General features: G+C 39.3%; 1 protein-coding gene across 3 annotated transcripts; it reads right to left on the minus strand.

Moving 5' to 3' along the window:
* Positions 1 to 664: 664 nt before the first annotated feature.
* On the minus strand, positions 665 to 21,198 carry PROK2 (prokineticin 2). 3 transcript variants are annotated; one of them, XM_037040965.1, is made up of 4 exons: positions 20,912 to 21,198; positions 17,409 to 17,534; positions 2,126 to 2,209; positions 665 to 834 (listed from the first exon to the last, which is right to left on the minus strand). In XM_037040965.1, the coding sequence occupies exons 1-4, from the start codon at positions 21,005 to 21,007 to the stop codon at positions 730 to 732; spliced, it is 411 nt and encodes a 136-aa protein (XP_036896860.1). In that variant the 5' UTR covers positions 21,008 to 21,198; the 3' UTR covers positions 665 to 729. The 3 variants fall into 3 exon arrangements, with proteins under 3 accessions (XP_036896860.1, XP_036896861.1, XP_036896862.1); XM_037040966.1 differs by having other exon boundaries at positions 2,126 to 2,188; positions 20,912 to 21,195; XM_037040967.1 differs by lacking the exon at positions 2,126 to 2,209 and having other exon boundaries at positions 20,912 to 21,187.
* Positions 21,199 to 21,496: the final 298 nt, after the last annotated feature.

Below are 21,496 nucleotides of genomic sequence, written 5' to 3' on the forward strand. Positions count from 1 at the left end.
TATACACTCTTCACTGTTTAAGTATCAGTAAAAAAAAAACAACCTGATTCTCATCAGTGATTCTGCCAGCAAGCTAAAGGATATGGACAACACCCCCACCCCTTCTCACGTATATATATTTTAAATGCCGGAAGGTCAGGGAGAGAAATGGCAAAGAATAAACTCAGGTCCTTAAAATTCTTTGATGAGTGAGAGACAAGGGACTAAAGGGTGAACAAGGATGTGTGTATGTGTGGTGGGGCAGGGATGGGAAAAGGAGAGCTTTTAAAAAAATGTTTCTGTAACAAGATACCAAATTCTTATTCTCCTCATTTTTGTGAAAATAGATTATTGGCATTTTAAAAAGCAAAACCAAATCAAAACAAACAGGGGAATGAAAACCAATTCTATAACACCTTGCATGTTACATTTCTATCCAAAATTAAAATTTTTTCAATAAAACGAGGTCCTTTAAAAATCAAAGCTAGAGGGGGGTGGGCTGGGCTGGGAGTAAAGACAGAAAACTGTACTTGAACAACAATTAAAATAAGCTAAAAATAAAAAAAATAAAAGCAAAAAATAAAGGAGAATAATCTTCTGCAAAAAAAAAGTCAAAGCTAGAAAGGTTACTTGAAAAGTTGAGGAAGTAATAGCATTTCTTTCTGGCATATTTTTTGATACAATCACAAAAAAATAGACTTTACATAAATCATGTGGCTGTTTACATTTAAACTTTCTACTCTAAATTGATTACTTTTGGGCTAAACAGACAAATCGGTTGAATGAAGCCCGTAAACAGGTTAAGCCAGGCATACATGGACACATGTGATGCATTCTCCGCCCCAAATATGGAACCTAAAATAGAAAAGAAAACTGAGTCAGAGCAGAAAACATTAAAAAAAATGCCAAACTATTCTTGAGAAATCTCTTTTACTAACATTTATTGAGTGCTAATGATTCACCAGGTAATATGCTTAGCACTTTTATGTATTATCCTTTTCCATCCTTACAAACTCTTTGAAGATGGCAACTAATTATTCCCATTTATAGATGAGAGACTGAGACACGGAGACATTAGTAACTTGCCTAAGGTCATATATCCAGAACTCGAAGCTTTGCTGGCAGCTGGACCAGAGGCTAAGCTTTTAACCATCAAGCTATACTGTCTTTGACTTTTTCTCATTTAATTCTTTTTATAATGTCCTGCTACTGAAGCTCCTTAGGAAGAGCATTACACTATGGCATGACTACATCTGTATAATTTGCTTATTATAAAGCAAACATAAATTCACTGACAATGAGCAATATATAACTTCACATGTTTGCACATGCTGTCAGATGAATCAAAATTCTGGGGGTGGGGGGAAGGAGGAGGAACAAGAGGGAAGTTAGAGAAGGAGGAAAGCTCCATTTGCTGAAATGGAACCAACTAAAGCCTGCCTAGGGACAGCCTGCACTAAAAGCCTGGCTTCAACCCAAGACTCATTTAACTAATGTTCTAAGAGCCCTGTCCATGTCACCAATGAAGCTGGTTGAGAAGGGTCAACCAGCAACTGGTGTGATGGTTTTCTGTGCTAGGAGCAAGTGGAGCACACTCCAAATACGGATGCTTTCTAGAGACAGAGTGCAAAAGTTATCCTTCCTCCTCTAGGAATGGTGCCTCATGGGAATCTGCCTGCTTTGCAAGTTATACGAAGAAAATTTAACATCAGGCTTAGAACAGGTGAATCAATGAATTGGGATGGCAAATTAATCAGATTCAGGCTAAAGTGAGAGAGGCAAGCTAGTAGAGACTCATGCCTCAGTTCTATAGTTTACACATGGCAGGAAAATGCATCCTTCCTGTTTTCCAACTCAAATGCTTTATTTGGTGCAATGCTAGTGTATTTTTTATTGTGTTTCACCAAAAGGCCATCTTGCACCAATTATATGTCCTTATGAGAAATCTGAGATGCATTTTCCTGATGCCTCCTAAATGATTTTATATATAAAAAGAAAAGAAAAGAAAGAACAACTGTCTGTAGACAGTGGCAGAACCATTCTAACTTTATTTTGGGGTTGAACTGATAGAACAGATCCAACAAGGGTCAAGGCTAATTATTCTGAGTGTTAACTTTGAGTTGTACCATGCTCCTGGTCTTCTTACCTCTGTTTTCCTTTTTCTTCTCTTCTTGTTTCTTCTTTCCTGCCTCCCATTTCCAAAATGGTTCTGGAAGGGCCAGGGAGATGACTGAGATCAATATATACAAAGGAAATCAGGAAGCGGGCAGAGTATGAATGTGATGGACAGGCAGAGACATTTACGTGCCTCTGTCTTTTTGAAAGGGCATTGCTTTCAAGGCTCTAAATGCATTGTATACACATGGGTACCATGGCCATCAGCACCATGCAGGCTTATGCTCAGAATGGTTCTGTCACTGTGTGTAAAAAGATACACAGATGGTTAGCTCATTTGTTGCCACTGAGATTATGTCAGAGAAGGTGGGCGGAGATAGATTAGCGTGGACAATTATAGGATAGTATGAGAAGTTATACTCCATGAACTTTATGATCCCTTCTGAGACTTTGAGAGCTTCTTTTTGTCAAGACTAAAGCTACTGCTTGGGCTAGTGGTTCTCTGTTGAGGGTGATACTTCCCCCACCGCCTTCACCAGAGGATGTAGGTATCCACAGAACATTTTTGTTTGCCACAATTGAGAGAGTAGTACTATTGACATTTAGTGGGTAGAGGCCAAGGATGTTGACAAACATTGTAAACATTGTAAACATAGTTCACTGGACAGTCCACTGGACAGTCCTCATAGCAAAGAAATATCTAGTCCAAAATGTCAATAGTGCTGAGGTTGAGAAAAATTAACATAGGCAGCAATCTGCAAGGAAAAGCAGCCTGAAATAAGTGAACTAAAGTTATAATGAGCAAATCAAACTCCTGTACCTAGAAAATGCTAAGCATATTTCTTTTATTCATTCATTCATTCATCCAACAGACATTTACTTGGTGTGACCAATATGTTAGGCTCTACTTCAGGTGCTGCAGATACAGCAATGAACAAAACCAGAAAAGCCCTTGTTCATCACAGAGATCACATTTTAATGATGAAAGATAAGTAAGATAGTTTCAGCTACTAATAGGTTCCCTCACAATGCTTACAGTCCTGTGCATTACAACACTATGATCACTCTTTGGCTTGTAACATGGGCTGTCAGTGCCAATAGCAAACAGAAAAGGAAAATAACAGTGTCAGCCTGACATGGGCCAGGCCTTGTAAGGCATTGTGTATAAATGTCAAATAAGGCCCGTGTGCCAGTCCTCATTTTGACAGGAGCTAAGTGGCTTCCTCTTGAGGTGAAGTAATGTCCCTGACAGAGGTCACACCCAGCTAGAAAAGGAAAGTGTCATAGTCAAATCCAGTCCCACTTTCTTCTACATTGTTCTCTGTCCTCAAATACCACCATGCCTGGACTTAGGCTCTTTGAAGAAGGGACAAGTCTATGTTATTTATGAGTACATAGCACTTAGAAGACACTTAAGACAGTATTTGTTAAATGTCTATCTCCCTCCTCCACCCCGGCCACCATCATAATCCATGACTTCCCTGAAAGCAAAGGGATAACTATCGCTGGTCCTATGACCTATCCTCACCCCACACACCAACTCCCACATGGAACAGGCCAATGTAACAAAGACCACAATTTCCAACTTGACATACTCAGCGATCCTTGCCAATTTCTTGACTGGCCCCCTCACTTCTAGATCTATATATGTGTACATTGTGTGACAAACCAATAGGTGTCTGATGGTCAACAATGTATAAGCAAGTGCTTACGAAAGATGCATATTCAGATGCACAAATATAGTTCAGGGCTAATCATTCAGCCCACACTTGATGATATACTTTATAAACAACTATGTACTCAATCCATTGTTTCTAGTGGAACTCTAAACAGCAAATTTTAGAAGACACCAAGGGAGAACACGCAGCTTGTTGGTGAAGGCATGATCCATTTGCAGCACCTTTTAAAAAAGGAAATAGCACTGAGACATAACAAAGGGTTTTTTTTTTCTGTGATTCCTCTCAAAACAGAGACAATTTTGTTACAGAAGAAAGTATAACGAAACACAGGAAGAAAAGTCTAGTCATGTGACATAAAAAAACTGGTCCTATTGTAATTTTATTTAAAATAAAACCAGTTTTGTTACAATATTTGTAATAAAGGTACATAGCTTTAAAAAAGCAAATGGCAGAATAGTGCATCAAATGAAAATTGAAAGTCTCAGCTCCCACAATTTCTGCTTTTAATTATTATGAAGATCACTGTGTATCTTAATTTTGTAAAGTTTTACATTGTTTCTTCAATTCTTTTGAATATGTATACATTCATTTAACACTAAATAATGCAATCATTTTTCTATCTCTCTCTTGTGAGTAGAGAGGTAATGTGGGCCTGGGAGACTGGAGGCCGCCTTGACCTTGGCCTTCCACTGCACTGTCTCCTCAGCAAGTGTGACTGAAAACAGAAATGGTGTGTTGGCCCCACTGGTGGTGTGGGACTTGGGTTAGGGGAGCTGTTGATATGCACGCCTGGGACCTCTTAGGCTACAGGGTCATAAAAGATTTGCAAAAAAGGTAGTAGTTTCTGTGGATCAAGGGGACCTTCCACATAACCTGGCCCTCATCTTTGGCAGCCACAAGCACCCCATGTTGAGCGGTCAAAAGAAGCTGTGTGCTTGAGTAGCTGTTGAAGCTCCCAATGAAATGAGGGTACTTCATCTTCTATACTGTGCCCTGTAGGCTAGATGTATTATTGGACAAGTGGTACTCAATGATGGTGATTCTAATACCCAACCCCACCCTCCAAATGCCCCCAAAACCTGCCAGGGGACTTTTGTTATAGTCTAGAGACATTTTGGTTGTCACAACTAGATAGTGGATGGTGGCTAGGGATGCTATTAAACACCTCACAATGCACAGGAAAGCCCCCTACAACATGGAATTATCTGACCCAGATATTGGTAGTGTCCAGGTTGAAAAACTCTGTATTAGACCAAAACATTTATTTCTTGAGCATCTCTCGGCCAATGGCCAAGGAACCTGTAATCACAGCTACAATCCCTTCCCAAGAATCAAAAGTAGACAGGGGTTCTTGATATCCATGATATGAAAGATGAGGCAATTAGCATATTATACTTTCTTTCAGCTGTCTTTTGCTACATTTTGTAGTCATCTAAGTTACATTTTAGTTGCCAATTAAAAAATTTTATACTCTACCCTGAAATTACAACCATGCTTACTTACAATGTTTTATCACAGGCTGAGGCTATAATAGAAACAGTTAATAATTTGTTTAATCTTCCATTTTTTCACATAAACAAAAGACCCATGATCTAATTTGAAATTTTTCCTTCAGAAATAAAAAATGTATTTGTCAAGTTTTACAGTACAGCTAAACACAAAAAGCAAACCTTTAGGAATGAGGAAGATGGTAGCAAAATAGGTGGGAGCAGAGTCCATTTTCCCCAGTGCACAGGTGGAACACCTAGCCAATCTTGTGAGGAACAAAGTGAACAACCAATGGTATCCTGCCATATATGAAGGTTGGAAACCAAAAATTGTAGAGGACATTGAAAAATCAGACGGTAAGGAGATTGCTTTGGGACAATAAGGTCCCTGAGACCAGTATGGGGACCAGAGTCACTGCAGCCCCAGGCCCAATACCAACTTGGTATGCCACAGGATTCTTGGCAGAGAGCCAGGTAAATGGCTCCCTCCCCTGCCAGATGGGGAGGTTTGAGCAGCATCAGAACAGACCTGGATGCTTGAAGTCGCTGAGGGGAATAAGGACAAAGTAGCAAATACACAGGGGCAGTGTGCACCCGCTGAGAATATGGATAGCTGGGAAGAGTTGGGCAGTGATGGATCCTGACCTGGTAGTTTCTGGTCTGGTTGGACAGTTGGGCTATGTGAAAGAGAGGCCAGGTGCTTGTTAGGAGCAGCAAGCTTGAACAGGAGGAATTTTTTCAAAAAAGGGTGGTGGGGAAGAGGCACTCAGTGGCTGTTGAGGGAATTCTCCCGCAGGACCCTGGCTGTACTCCTACCCTACCCCTAACCTCAGCAGCACAGGGTGCCCAACTGCACCCTCGACCACAGTGCTGTGCTACTGACCCAGCTGCCCCCACACCCTCTGTGGCTGCCACCACAGCAGTGGAGGCCAGCGCACACCTGACCCCACTGCCCTGGCTGCAGCAGTAGAGGAGGCTCTCACCTGCATCCACCACTACCACCACTGGGGTGCCCCTACCCAACAGGGTGACTGGTGCTAAGAAGAAGGTGGAGACTCCCACAGAGAGGAGAGTAGCAAGGCTCAGGGAGTCAGCAATTCCGAGTAGTACTTAACTCAGTGGGGGAGCCGAGCTACCTTGAAGAGACTCTGAGAGTCCCTAGCATTTAAGACAGCAAAGAGCAAGAAGGTGGTATGTGAGTTGCCCTTGATTGCTGCACCTCAAGGGACAGCACAGTGGGTGGACTGGAGGCACAGAAGGGCACTGGAGGCCTGGCAGCAAACTGAGGAACTGGGCAACTGCGAAGAAGGTGGCTCAGACCTGGCCCCCATCCCCACAAAACCACAGGAAGCAAGAAAAGTGAAAGCATTCTCCCCTCAGCTTGCTGCTGCTAGGAAGACCAGCAGAACTGGCTTGGCCAGTTTAAAGGCAGCAGGAGGCTGTTTCTTTTCTTCTTCTTTCTAGCTTTCTTTCTTTTCTTTTTTTTTTAATTCCTGCAAGTGGGACAATAAAACACGAAGCTGTGAAAGGACCAGAGTTAACCCCAAAGAGGGGTCATCCCAATAACCGAGACAGTGAGACTAATACTACTTTGCTATTCCACAGAACTTGCAACTAATTGTATATTTATATTATTATTTTTCATTATTTTACATATTTTATTTTATTAGTATGTTTTTACTTCTTTCTGTTTAGTCTTCTTTGCTTTGTTTGTTAAATTGCATTGTTTGACTGATTTTCCAGGTTCTCTCCTTTACACTTTACTTGTGTCCCAATAGCACACTACTCTGGGTCATGAACTTACTATTCTTGTTACTCAGATCTCATAGATTCTATCATATGATTGTTGCTCCATTACTGTTGTAAATAATTGTTGTTCCATACAATTGTAAATACTACACAGCGCCCCTCCCAGATCTTAGTTCACTTCACTGTTTCCAGAACTTTATTACTGTGTGGTTAACTCTATTCTCTCACACACTACATCTATTTACTATCCTTTACTCTCAATTTACCTCATATTATGACCTCCAACAAGCTCACTGCTTTCTAGATCCAACTCAAAATCCCTCCCTCCCCAACAAAAGTCTTATCTTTTTTCCACACTTTTTAAAAAGTTGCTGGTTGGCTGAAATATGATGATTAGCATTACATATAGCCAAAGGATCTCCTATCTCTTGTCTTCGGGTTGGTACTCTAAATCCCACTGAATACACTACTGCTGTCTTAATTCATTTAGCCTTCCCCCTCCAACTGATCACAAAAAAGAGTTGGTGGGAGCTGTGAACACCAGGATACCTGCTGGAAGAGGAAGCCCACCAACAAAGGAACCACCAACAGATAACAACAGAAGAAAGTGAAGGAGGGAGTGGAAACCACACTAACCTCCACCCAGGACCAATCTAGAAATACAACTAAATGGTGGAGAAATTACCCAGAACAAACAACTGAACAAGAGTGAGAGAGAAGACTCAAAACCTATTACACACAGAAGAACCAGCTTCAACACAACCTGCCTACGCTGGCAAAACAGAATACAGGATGTGGTGGAGGGACTAACCCTCAGTTAACCAATTGGAAGAAAGGACCCACCAAAGAAAGACCCAACAACAATCAAAACCCAAAGACATACACAGAGCCAACATAAACAACAGCCCTAGACCAGTGAACTAAGGAGATCAAGGAGACTTAACTACTGAATCTCACAGGCCTTATTCCATAGAAGTTCACACCATAAACCCAGGGAATCAAAATGGATCAATTTAAGAAGCAGAGGCTAACAAGAAGAGTCTCATAATGGGAAGACAAAGAAACAATCCCCAAATGAAAGGAAAAGAGGAAGCCTGAGAAAGAATGCTAAATGAAATAGGGGCAAGTCAACTATCAGATATTGAGTTCAAAGCAATGGTTATAAGGAAACTCAATGAGCTCACTGAGAATTACCAAAAACTGCAGGAAAACTATGACGAATCACTGCAAACTATATCAACATGAAAAAGGAAATAGAATCTATCAACAAGGTTCTTTCCACCAAGGGAAAATGAAGAATACAATTTCTGAATTGAAGAACACAGTAGAAGGAATCGAAAGCAGGCTAGATGAAGCAGAGGATCGGATCAGCTAGCTAAAGGACAAAGTAGAAAAAAACCACCCAGAAAGAGCACAAAATGGAAAACAGACTCAGAAAGAATGAAGAGATGGTAAGGGAGCTGCAAGACAACATGAAACATAATAATATCTGCATAATAGGGATACCAGAAGGAGAAGAAGAAGAGCAAGGGATACAAAACCTGTTTGAAAAAGTAATAATGAAAAACTTCCCTAATTTGATGGGAGAAAAAAAAAACACAGAAATCCAGGAAACATGGAGTCCCAATCAAGAGGAACCCAAAGAAGTCCACTTCAAGAAACATCATAATGAAAATGGCAAAATTCCAAGACAAAGAGAGAATCTTAAAGGCAGCAAGGGAGAAACAAGAAGTAACATTCAAGGGAGCCCCAATAAAAGTAACGGCTGACTTCTCAATGGAAACACTCTAAGCCAGACAAGAATGGCAAGGGATATTGCAAATAATAAAAATCAAAGGCCTGCAACCAAGACTACTTTATTCAGCAAGACGTGCAATTAAAATGGAAAGCCAAATAAGGAGCTTCCAAGAAAAAAGCTTGAAAGAATATACCTCTTCCAAACTAGCTCTGTAAGAGATGGGTCTCCTTTAAAACAGGAAGAAAAACAGTGACAGAAAGAGGAACACAGGTACAAAAAATGGCAATGAATAACTACCTGTCAATAATAACCATAAATGTAAATGGATTAAATGCTCCAATCAAAAGACATATAATAGCTGAATGGATAAGAAATCATGGCCCACACATATGCTGCTTACAGGAGAACTACCTCAGAACAAAAGACCTACACAGACTGAAAGTGAAGGGCTGGAAAAAAGTATTCCAAGCAAACAGACAAGGAAAAAAAAGCTGGTAGCAATATTCACATCAGATAAAATAGACTTCAAAACAAGAGCCATAAAAAGAGACCCAAAACGTCACTTCATAATACTCAGGGGAAGAATCCATCATGAAAACATAAATATATATGCACCCAACATAGGAGTACCCGAATACATAAAGAAAATCTTGGAGGACTTCATCAAAGATATTGACAGCAATACAATTATTGGAGATTTTAACAGCCCACTGTCAAAAATGGACAACATAGATATTGTGCAATTGAACAATGCCCTAGATCAAATGGACTTAATTGATATATATAAAGCCTTTCATCCCAAAAGAGCAAAATACACATTCTTTTCAAGTGCACATGGAACATTTTCAAAGATAGACCACATGATAGGACACAAGCCTCAACAAATTCAAGGAAATTGAAATCATACCAAGCATTTTCTCTGACCACAAGGGACAGAAACTACAAACCAACCTCAAGAAAAACAAAACAAAACAAAACACTCAAACTCGTGGAGATTGAATAGCATGCTATTAAACAGTGAATGGGTCAAGAATGAGATAAGAAATCCAAAAGTGTCTGGAAACAAATGAAAATGAATTCACAACAATCCATAACTTCTGGGACACAGCAAAGACAGTCCTGAGAGTCTGAGAGGGAAGTTCATAGCAATACAGGCCTACCTAAAAAAGATAGAAATATTTCGAATGAACAACCTAACCCTACACCTACAAGAACTCAAAAAACAACAAAGACAGCCCAGAGCAAGTAGAAAAAAGAAAATGGCCAAGAGGACAGCAAAATTAAATGACATAGAGACTAAAAACACAATTCTAAGGATCAATAAATCCAGAAGCTGGTTCTTTGAAAAGATAAACAAAATCAACAAGCCTTTAAGCAGACTCATCAAGAGAAAGGACCCAAATAAGCACAGTAAGAAATTAAATAAGACAGCTTACAACTGATACCATGGAAATACAAAGGACTGTAAAAAATTACTACAAAGAACTAACTATATGCCAAGAAATTTGAAAATCTAGGTGAAATGGACAAATTTCTAGAAAAATATAATCTTCTAAAATTCAGTGAAGAAGAAGCAGAAAGCCTGAACAGACCAATAACAGATGATGAAATTGAAGCAGTAATCAAAAAGCTCCCGACGCACAAAAGCCCTGGACCAGAAGGTAGCACAGGAAAATTTTACAAAGCATTTAAGGAAGAGCTAACCCCTATCCTTCACAGACTACTCCAAAAAATTCAAGAAGATGAAAGACTACCAAACTCTTTTTATGAAGCCACTATCATCCTAATCCTAAAAGCAGATAAAGACATAGCAAAGAAAGAAAACCTCAGGCCAATATTGCTGATGAACATAGATGCTAAAATGCTCCACAAAATATTGGCAAACCACATTCAGCAATATGTTAAAAAGACCATATACACCATGATCAAGTGGGATTCATGCAAGGGATGCAAGGATAGTAAAATATTTGCAAATCAGTAAATGTAATACATCACAAAAACAAATGAAAGAAAGAAATCCCATGATCATATCAATAGATGTGAAAAAAGCATGTGGTATGGTGCAAAACCCATTTATAATAAAAAACATTTAGCAGAGTGGGAATAGAGGAAGCATTCCTCAACATAACAAAGGCTATATATGAGAGACCTACAGCCAACATCATCCTCAATGGGCAAAAACTTAGAGCCTTCCCACTAAGTTCAGGAACAAGACAAGGATGCCTGCTTTCACCACACCTATTTAGGATAGTATTGGAAGTCCTAGCAACAGCAATCAGACAAGAAAAGGAAATAAAAGGCATCAAAATTGGAAAGGAGGAAGCAAAACTGTCATTGTTTGCAGATGACATGATAGTGTACACAGAAAATCCTATAGAATCCACTAAAAAAAAACTACTCACCCTAATAAGAGATTTTGGCAAAATAGCAGGATACAAAATCAATATTCAGAAATCAAATGCATTTTTGAATACAAACAATAAAATATCAGAAACAGAAATCAGGAAAAAGGTCATATTTGATCTAGCAACCAAAAAAAAAATAAAGTACCTAGGAATAAACCTAAGCAAGGAGATAAAAGACCTGTACCTAGAAAACTATACAACACAGAAGAAAGAGATTAAGGAAGACACAAACAAATGGGAACGTGTACTATGCTCATGGATTGGAAGAATTAACATCATCAAAATGCCCATACTACCCAAAGTGATTTATACATTCAATGCAATCCTTATTAAAATACCAATGACATATTACAGAAGAGAACAAACATTTCAGAAGCTTATATGGAACCATAAATAACTCTGAATAGCTGCAGCAAGTTTGAGAAAGAAGATCAAAGTAGGAGAGATCACAATACATGATATCAAACTGTGTTACAAGGCCACTCTTATCAAAACAGCCTGGTTCTGGCACAAGAACAGACATACAGACCAATGGAACAGGACAGAGAGCCCAGAAATAAAGCCAAGTGTCTATGGTCAATTAATATTTGACCAAGGGGGCAGAAGCATAAAATGAAGTAAAAACAGCCTCTTCAACAAATGGCATTGGGAGACCTGGACAGCTACATGCAAAAAAATTAAACTTGATCACCAACTTACAGCATAAACAAAAATAAATTCAAGGTGGATAAAAGACTTAAATATAAGTAGTGACACTATAAAAGTCCTGGAGGAAAACATCAGACAGAAAATCTCAGATATTCCAGGCAGCAACATCTTCACTGACATGTCCCCTAGAGCAAGGGACATAAAGGAAAGAATAAACAAATGGGACAGCATCAAATTAAAAAGCTGCTGCATGGCTAAAAAAAAAAACCAGCATTAAAAAGAAAAGAGAACCAACCATATGGGTAAACATATTTGCCAATGATACTTCAGACAAGGGTTTGATCTCTAAAATATATAAAGAAGTCACACAACTCCACTCCAGTAAGACAAAAAAAATTTTTAAATGGGCACAGGTTTTGAACAGACACTTATTCAAGGAGGACATACAGAGAGCCCAGAGACATGAAAATATACTCAACATCACTAGCCATCAGGGAGATGCAAATGAAAACCCCAATGAGATACCACTTCACAGCAGTCAGAATGGCTATCATAAACAAGTCAACAAACAAGTGTTGGAGAGGATGTAGAAAAAGGGAACCCTAGTGCACTGCTGGTGGGATTGTAGACTGGTGCAGCCACTGTGGAAAACATTATGGAATTTCCTCAGAAAACTAAAAATGGATTTGCCTTTTGACTCAGCAATTCCACTGCTATGATTATATCCTAAGAACCCTGAAACACCAATCCAAAAGAACCCAAGCACCCCAGTGTTCATAGCAGCACAATTTACAATAGCCAAGTGCTGGAACCTATGTAAGTGCCCATCAGTAAATGAGTGGATCAAAAAACTATGGTACTTTAGAGCCCTGGCTGGCATAGCTCAGTGGATTCAGCACAGGTCTGTGAACCAGAGGATCGCAGTTCGATTCCCAGTCAGGGCACATGCCTGGGTTGCAGGCCAGTTCCCTGCAGGCCAGCTCCCAGCAGGGGACGCACGAAAGGCAACCATACATTGATGTCTCTCTCCCTCTCTCCTTCCCCTCTAAAGATAAATAAATAAATAATTTTTTAAAAAGATTTTATTTATTTATTTTTAGAAGGGAAGGAGAGAGGGAGAGAAACATCAATGTATGGTTGCCTTTCGTGCGTCCCCTGCTTGGAGTTGGCCTGCAGGGAACTGACCTGCAACCCAGGCATGTGCCCTGACTGGGAATCGAACCGCCATCCTCTGGTTTGCAGGCCAGTGCTCAATCCACTGAGCTACACCAGCCAGGGCAAATAAATAAAATTTTTAAAAAAACCTATGGTACTTTTACACAATGGAATACTATGCAACAGAGAGAAAGAAGGAGCTCCTACCCTTTGGAACAAACAGCATGAATGGAACTGGAGAGCATTATGCTAAGTGAAATAAATCAGGCATTGAGGGACAAGTACTACATGATCTCACTCTTAGCTGGAACATAATCAACAAAACAAAAAAGCAAGCAAAATATGATCAGAGACATGGAAATCAAGAACCGTCTTACAGTAACCAGGGGGGATAATGGGGGGAAGAGTTTTCAGGAACAAGTATAAAGGACATATGGACAAAACGAAAGGGTTCAAGGAAACTAGGGAGGGAGGTGAGTTTGGCTGGGGTGGGAGGCAGTCATAGGGGAAAACTGTAGACAACTGTAAATGAACAACAATAAAATATCTTTAAAAAGAAAAAAGCAACATTTAAATTTCTTTAAATGTTGAAATTAAAAAATAGAGCAAAATATAAAAAGATTAAATTTTGAGAGGAAATATGGTTAACTTGGAAATTTTTATGAAATAATAAGCAACACAAAGTATTAATCACATAGTTATAAACTCCAAAGCTACCAGGTAAACAGAAAATGGAATAGAATTTGCTACTCTTTGTAAATTCTGAAAAATATAGATATTAGCAGGCATTAAAATAATGACCTTTTAAAAATAGCAAGTATTTCCTGTTGTCACATGATTCAATAACTTATTCTTAAGTGTTAAAATTTACTGTTAAAAATGAACTCATGTTTAAACTATTACTTATTTGCCAAAAATGTGGTTAGAAAATATATTCTCTTTAGATGGAGTTATATTTCACCCTATTTTTGAATTTTCAAATGTAAAGTTAATTCTATACAATTATAAAAGTGCAGACTAGCAGTTAGTGACTGCAAACTTTACCAGTTAAGTGACATGTGTGAAATAAAATAGTAAACTGAATTCAGGGGCTATCAGTTCCTATCTACAGTTCTCGATTTCATTCATCAACTATTGTTCACTTTATCAAAATGAACAGACATTTGTGGCTGATGACTAGCCAGAAAGGGAAGTTTAAAATTTAAACAGGGGCAGTCTTCACCTATTCAGAGTCTTGTGTTTTTAGATCACCAATTCTGGTGACCACAACCGGTTAACCCATTTTTTTCTTTAAAAAAATGGGGGGCATAATCAGCACATCACATTAAAACTGAATTTTCTATACTGTGTCTCCATTCTTTACCATCTACTAATGAGTCACTAAACTTCAGAGTAGAGTTTCACCAGAATATACATACGAATTTTTCTGAGTTGTTTTGAATAAAATATAATTGAGAGATATTCTGGGACAATCTTGATTTTTACTAAGATAATTAGGTTAATTTCAATCAGAAGAAGTAACAACTGTGGAACTAAAAATAGGTTATTGAAATGACAAAAAATGTATTTTTAAGACAGAAAAATAACCAATATGAAAAATTGTAACATTGAGTTCTAGAAACAAATTTCAAGTGGGCACCTGAATAGGGCAAATGATCAGATGTGACATAAAATGTTATTTTTAAAAATACTTCATTTCTGTCCTGGCTGGTGTAGCTCAGTGGATTGAGCCCAGGCCTGTGACCCAGAGGATCATGGTTCGATTCCTAGTCAGAGCACATGCCTGGGATGCAGGCGAGTCCCCAGCAGGGGACACAAAAGAGGCAACCATACATTGATATTTCTCTCCCTCTCTCCTTCCCTTCCCCCCTAAAAATAAATAAATAAAATTTTTAAAAAACCAAACACTTCAAGCCCTGGCTGGCTTAGCTTAGTGGATTGAGCGTAGGCCTGCGAATCACATGATCGCGGTTTGATTCTCAGTCACGGCACATGCCTGGGTTGCAGGCCAGTTCCCAGCAGGGGACTCACGAGAGGCAGCCATACATTGATACTTCTCCTCTTCTTCCCTTCCCCTCTAAAGATAAATAAAATCTTATTAAAAAAACCCACTTCATTTCTTGTTCCTTAATTCTACTATGAAAGCCATAATCTATCATTAGAGACTTCATTATTAAAACTGTGATAAAAACAAAAGCATAGAGACATACCCAGATTTATGAGAGAATGATTTTGTTTACTTTCAGAATTGGCCTTACATGAAACCTGAACTAGAAGCTATATGGGGACCAGAGAAACAATTTGGTTCTCTTTTTAAAGTATCTCAGATTTGGAAAAGGCATCAGAACTACAGTATGAGACAAAATTCCCACTTTGAACTGTTAACTCTCATCCCAGTGAACCTCTGACCCACACAAATCAGTTTGGGTTAATTGGACTAAAAAATGTTGAAATTATACACAACAACAGCTTTCACAGAGAAAGAAAAGTATAGCGGTTAAGACCACAGACAAGAAATGAAATCTGGTGTCTGCCCTCTGACCTGTTACCTTGTGGTATCTACTAGTTACTGATGCCACCAGAAGCTTAACCTTGCTGTGTGGAGACTGATAAAACCACCCTACTCCATAGACTTGTTGTGAGCATTAATTAAGAAACACATATGCAACATTTACTATAGGATATCTGTCCCATATAGCATTCAGCAAGTGGCAACTATTAATGTTAATACAAAAATGATTCCACAGTATATGACACTCTTCACTTGTTTCAGCAAACAGTGATCTTTACCTAGGGCATGTGAGGTGATGCTAACACTGTACAGAAACAAGATAGTTCTTAAAGGTGAAGACTAAGTTAGGAGTAAGCTTTTCAGTGACAGCAGCTCAAATGTACCAAAGATGTACCAAAATGTACCAAAGATTCAGTAAGGAAGGGAACCCGACTGAGATCAATGCCAAAGGTGGCTGAGCCAACTTTACCTCCTCATGGGGAGTTTGGCATTGAGACAGATGACTAACAGTTTAAAACCTTTTCTGCTCTAAAATAGCCAAGAGTAAAAGGGGCATAATATGTTTAAAAATGGCAGTACAGCCTCAAGTGATCAAACCCCTTGGGAGGAATGGTCTAAATGTTACAGGAAGTATTTCTCAAGGAAACCACAGGAAAGCCACACTCAGTCTTTAGATAGGTCCAAACAACCAGAGTCCCTGTTACATACAGCTCATAGAAATAAACCTAAGCCAATTTATCCCATTACATTTAGTCCAAGGAAGTCAAAATATTAAGTTACCCATGACTGTGGAGTGCAGGGAAGATGTCTGATTTTACTAGTTTTAAACTCTATGCACATGTGATAAAAAGTGGAGGAGAAATTCAGTTTGGTTTGATAAAGTGTAGAGAGAACACTGCAGAGACTGAAGTCTGCCTCCAATAAGCTACTTGGCCTGGGGCATGTCTTTCTGTGCCTTTGGACTTCACCTCACTGCTGGGTAAGAAGAGGACATGAGACTAGGAGAGCAAGTCACTGCAACCTAGCATCCCTGGAGGACTTTGCTGAGATCATACTGTGCTTAAAAAGTTTTTAATCTGAAGTGCAAAAACTTTCCAAGCTCCCCACCTTCCCAGTTCCCTCTTGCCTCCCATCTACCCCTTCCAGAAGCAGTGTAAACATGTTTGGCACCTGAGGAGTAAGAATCTGCAACGTAACCTCCAGAGTCCTACCCAACCCTGCTATCCTATGATTATAACTCTTACTGCCAATAACTCTTTGAAAGTGTGTTTTAGGTCACTCTGATATTAAACTATTAGATAAGACACATTAGAAAATTAACTGTCACCTCTAGGATTGTGAACAATCTATCCAGTAGATAGAGTCAATTACTTTTGTATCTTGAATTCAGATACAAAACTAATTGTATTATTGATAATTTTTTGAAAAACAAAACTGTCTCCCACCTTTGCGCATAGGAATCCAAATCCTTAAGCTCTTAACCCAGAAACTAACAACTCAGCACATGCCTCCACAACACACAACTTCCTTACTTCTGCCTTATCAGTAGGCCTGATATTAAAAGTCTTTTCAAGAACTTCTACACTCTGATTTCTGCAAAGAAGCATACAATGGTATAATGTCTATGTATATGTAATGTATATGTAATAACATGTATGTATTACTAAATGATTTTAAGCAAATTCATGTGTTTGAAATGATGAAATGTCTCTAATGTCATGAGAATAGTGACATGCAAATGATCACTAGAATAAGAATGTTACTGGACATAATTCTTTCAAATAGAAGGGGAGAGGGAAGAGCAGGTGGTTTTCTGCTATCATCATCTCTAACTTCCAGTTTCAAGTACACTACCCTGGGCTTCCCATCACACAGACTTTCCTCAAAGTTCGGGTACTACAACATAAGAGAACTACCGTGAATGCAAGCATACATACTAACTTTACGAGTCAGTGGATGGCAGCTGTCTCCCACTTTGCCCATAGGTGTGCAAATCCTTATGCTCTTAACCCAGATACTAACAGCACAGCACATGCCTTCACCACACTGGGTGTCCTTGTCACAAGCCTGAAATGAAATAAGCAAATAGATAAATACAGATAGCAGAAAAGACTCAGGTTTTTTAAAGAAAATCTAAAATTAGCAATAAAAATTCATTTTAAATACCCAACTGCTGCTCTATTAATAATCATATATATTAAAACTATAATATTCATATGCTTGTACAGATTTACCATAACATATTATTAGAAGAGATTTTCCCAGTTTTTAAAAATAGACTAAAAGTGGCTCCCACATTATGAAAATCTTAAAAACAATTTTAAAAAAAAACAGCTCTCTTTTTCTAGTGTTTTCTTGAATTTACTTTGGACTTGAACAAAATGAATCCATATTAGTCTTATAGCATACACGTCCATTAGGAAACACATAAATTAAGTCATAAGATTTTATGACTATTAACTGTAGAATACATTGGGCCAAGCTTCCAAAAGGGGGTTAAATGGCTTCTAAATCTACCATGAACTGCTCCAGACCCAGAAAGGCACTGATTTAAATTTTAGAAGTGCTCATTTTCCCTTTCAAATATTTGCATTTTAGTTCATGAGACTTGATGTTTCTCATACCACTGACTTGATTGTTACCATTTTCCTTTTAAAGAAATAAATCTCATAGGTTGAGAATGGACAGACCAAGGCTTTCCCTTATGCTACTCTTTTTTCACACACATCCCCAGTGAGTAACCTGCAAAAAAGAAAATTATTGGTTTAGGATATACATGCGTGCACATACAAAATCAATTGAACTATACTATCAGAGCCATCAGATGAGAAAATACAATTATCCACTACAGCGATTACTCAAGGCACCTGTTCCCAATATAAAAATTGTGAAATATATATAATTAAAGAATCAGCGATGGAGGAATTTTCATACTCTATTAAATCAAAATAAATAATGAAGTCTAAACTTATATGCATGAAAATAGACCTGAAGAACTATTGTTCTTTCCTAGAATCAATAAAAAAATAGTATGCTTTGTTTGAATGGTGTGCAGTAATTTGTTTTGCTAACAAATTACACATAAGATTAAAACATTATGAGCTATACGGTATGTAAGAGATTAAAAAGTTTATCATTTAAGCACAAGTTTAAATGCACAACTATTCGGAACAACTAAAACATGCCTTCAAAGTTCATAGTTTTGAGGGCCGACATAACTTCTCAAAATACAAACATGTGTACATGGGCACACTCTTACTCATTACTTTTCACTAAAAGTGATCTTGCTTTACAGTTGATTTATTTCCCCCACCAGAATTTTCTCTCAGCCTACTTAAAATAAGTATTTGGATAGATAAAAACCTATAATTTCCACATTGGGGTGTTTGGATATTTATAGGAAAATATTTAACATTCCCATTGTCCAAATTTTATCTGTACGCCAGGTACCATGTATACATGGCCAGTTCATTCCATAAATGAGATGTTCAGCACAAGAGCTTTTCAAGTATGCTTTTAACGAGTTGATATAACATATAAATCATTTTTAAAAAGACTGCACATATTACAAAATAAATATTTAAAGTGAAGGTTTCAGGCAGTATTTTATTTCAACAGATGTTCGAGACATTGAATTCTGAAACTCCACCAACTCTTTTCATAACAGTCAAAATCCAGCCAAAAATCTTTTAAAATTCAATCAATCACTTGGATTTTAACATCCTATAGACAATATATCTAGATAAGTTACTTAGATTTTCATTTGACTCCAGATGGTTCCTGTGATGGAGACATAACTACGTTTCTTTGTTACCATATAGCTTCAGAGGATTTTAAAGGAATTCTTCTTGTAACACTGAGTTAAAATGACAGTGAGGAAACAGCCCCTGTAACTATATAACAAGCTTTAATCTCTATAGGTAAACATCCAATGTGATAAAAATTTCATTTTGTAACAAGAAGCGTCAGTTCTTGGAAATATTTACAAAGAACTGCATAGGTTTATATATTTTTAATTAGACAGCTGTTTCCTATTGCCCTTCATCCTTAACCCATTGCACATCTATTCAAACTCTGTTGTCCCGCGAATGGAACAAAAAGATACTTACATTGCAAAAGAATTTTGGGCTCAGAGGATTAGGAGAAATTTAAAATGAGCCAGCAGGAGAAGGGGGGAGAAAACTATCATGTTCCAGTCCTCATGTACTAGAAAGACCCATAATCACTTTTTTTCAACCACATCAGCTGGTTACTGACAAAACTATTCAAATACATTTCATAAAAAACAAAAACAACCCCCTCGCCCCAAACTCTAAACTACTCTAATAAATATCACAATGCCATTAACTAAGTATCTCCTGGATAGAACCAAATATTGTTGGGCTTAACATATGCCCTAAGCCTACTAATTAACATGGGTACAATAGAGCTTTATGTTCTCAAGGCATTGACATTTCCCTTAATCTTAAATTTTATTTCATTATCTATGTATCATCATTTCAAACACAGAGGTTTGTTTTATTTAAATCCTATAATGTGCACTTAGATATTCGAAGAAATTTAATGGAGATGTAAAATAATTTCAGACTTGAGAAAAGGGAGTAAAGCAGTCGCACCAGGAAATGATAGCGGTTTTGTGTTGTTGATGTAAAGTAGATTAGACTTTTTAATTCTGTGCTGTAAATGCATCCTTTGGATTCATACAAAAAAACTGGTGAGAGTGGGAAAAAAGTGAATTAGTTCTTACCTTCAAATGAAGACGTCTTCTCTAAGCTAAAACATTTACATGACCACCTACTCCACAATTATGCCAGAGCACTGGAGATGCTTTATCAGGAATTGGAAATGGAAACTTTTATAGGGAGAACCTCAATACGGTGGGAAAAAAAAGCCTTGGGACCCAGAAGAAAGCGAGCTCATTGCTGTTTCAAGCGGACATACGGCCTGGGACCAAGTTATTTCAAAGGGTTTCTGCGGAGGACGCCTGGGGAGTCCTCAATTACAGTAGGATTAAGACTCAGGACGTGGGGTGTTCACCCTGCCCCTTTGCATTTCAGGAAGGGCCCTTCAAATTTCAAGATTACAGGCTGGAATGTCTTGAAAAAGTGCTTGAGAAGACTTTGAAAAATGTCTTTCATCTGAACAGAAAAAATAGACCCACCAGGAGGAGAGGGGTTGTGGGGATAAAGAAGAAGCAGGCAGGGGGGAAAAGTGGTGATAAAGGTGGGAGAGTGGTACTTTGGTGACTTTTCTTCCAAGGCACACCCAGTGTCCCGCGCCGTCAGCTGCTTCCTGAGCAGGTCACTTTTCTAAGTGTGCCACGGGGCGTCCGGGACAGGTGTTCCCTCCCGGGCGACCCTCCCCGTGCCCCTGGCCTCCCCTTCTCTATCCCCTTCCCCAGCCTCCTTGGCCCCTCCAGCAGACAGGTGCGCTGGGGTGCTTACCCCGGTGATGACGGCGGCGTCCCCCGCGGGGGGCGTGAGCAGCAGCGGCGACAGCAGCAGCAGGAGCAGCAGAGGGGCGCAGCATCGGGTCCTCATGGCGCCCTTGGAACTGGAGGCGTTTGGCGACCTTTGGGAGCGTGGGGCTGGGCGCTCTTGTGGGAGCGTGGAGCTGCGGGCTGCCGGGCGGCTTCCGCGAGTCTCCAAGGGTTTATAAAGGCGAGCGCGGCCGTGACTCAGCCCGCGCCCGCCCCGCAGCCCGCGGGCACTCCTGGGGCACACCCCTCCCCAGCTCACACACGAACCCTCCGGCCTGCGCCTGAGATGACACGTGCCGGCGCCCTGCTCCCCGCCTAGGACGCCACGCAGGCAGCCCCCGCGTGGTGCCCCGCGCCCAGCGGCTGTCTCCTCGTGAGACTCGTGAGACTCGCAGCCGCCGTCTTTAGCACGCGAGGAATCGCTGTGCTGAGACACTCTGCTGTCCTCGTTTCTAAAGTGTCGTTGCTCAGCACCGACTTCTTGCAGCTCGTTTGTTCTACAGATGTTTAGGGAGCGCCTACTATGTGCCAGGCGCTGTGAACAAATTGG

This window comes from Sturnira hondurensis, unplaced genomic scaffold (genome assembly GCF_014824575.4).
Source record: "Sturnira hondurensis isolate 20B ecotype Veracruz unplaced genomic scaffold, ASM1482457v3 Scaffold0002840, whole genome shotgun sequence".
Lineage (NCBI taxonomy): Eukaryota > Metazoa > Chordata > Mammalia > Chiroptera > Phyllostomidae > Sturnira > Sturnira hondurensis.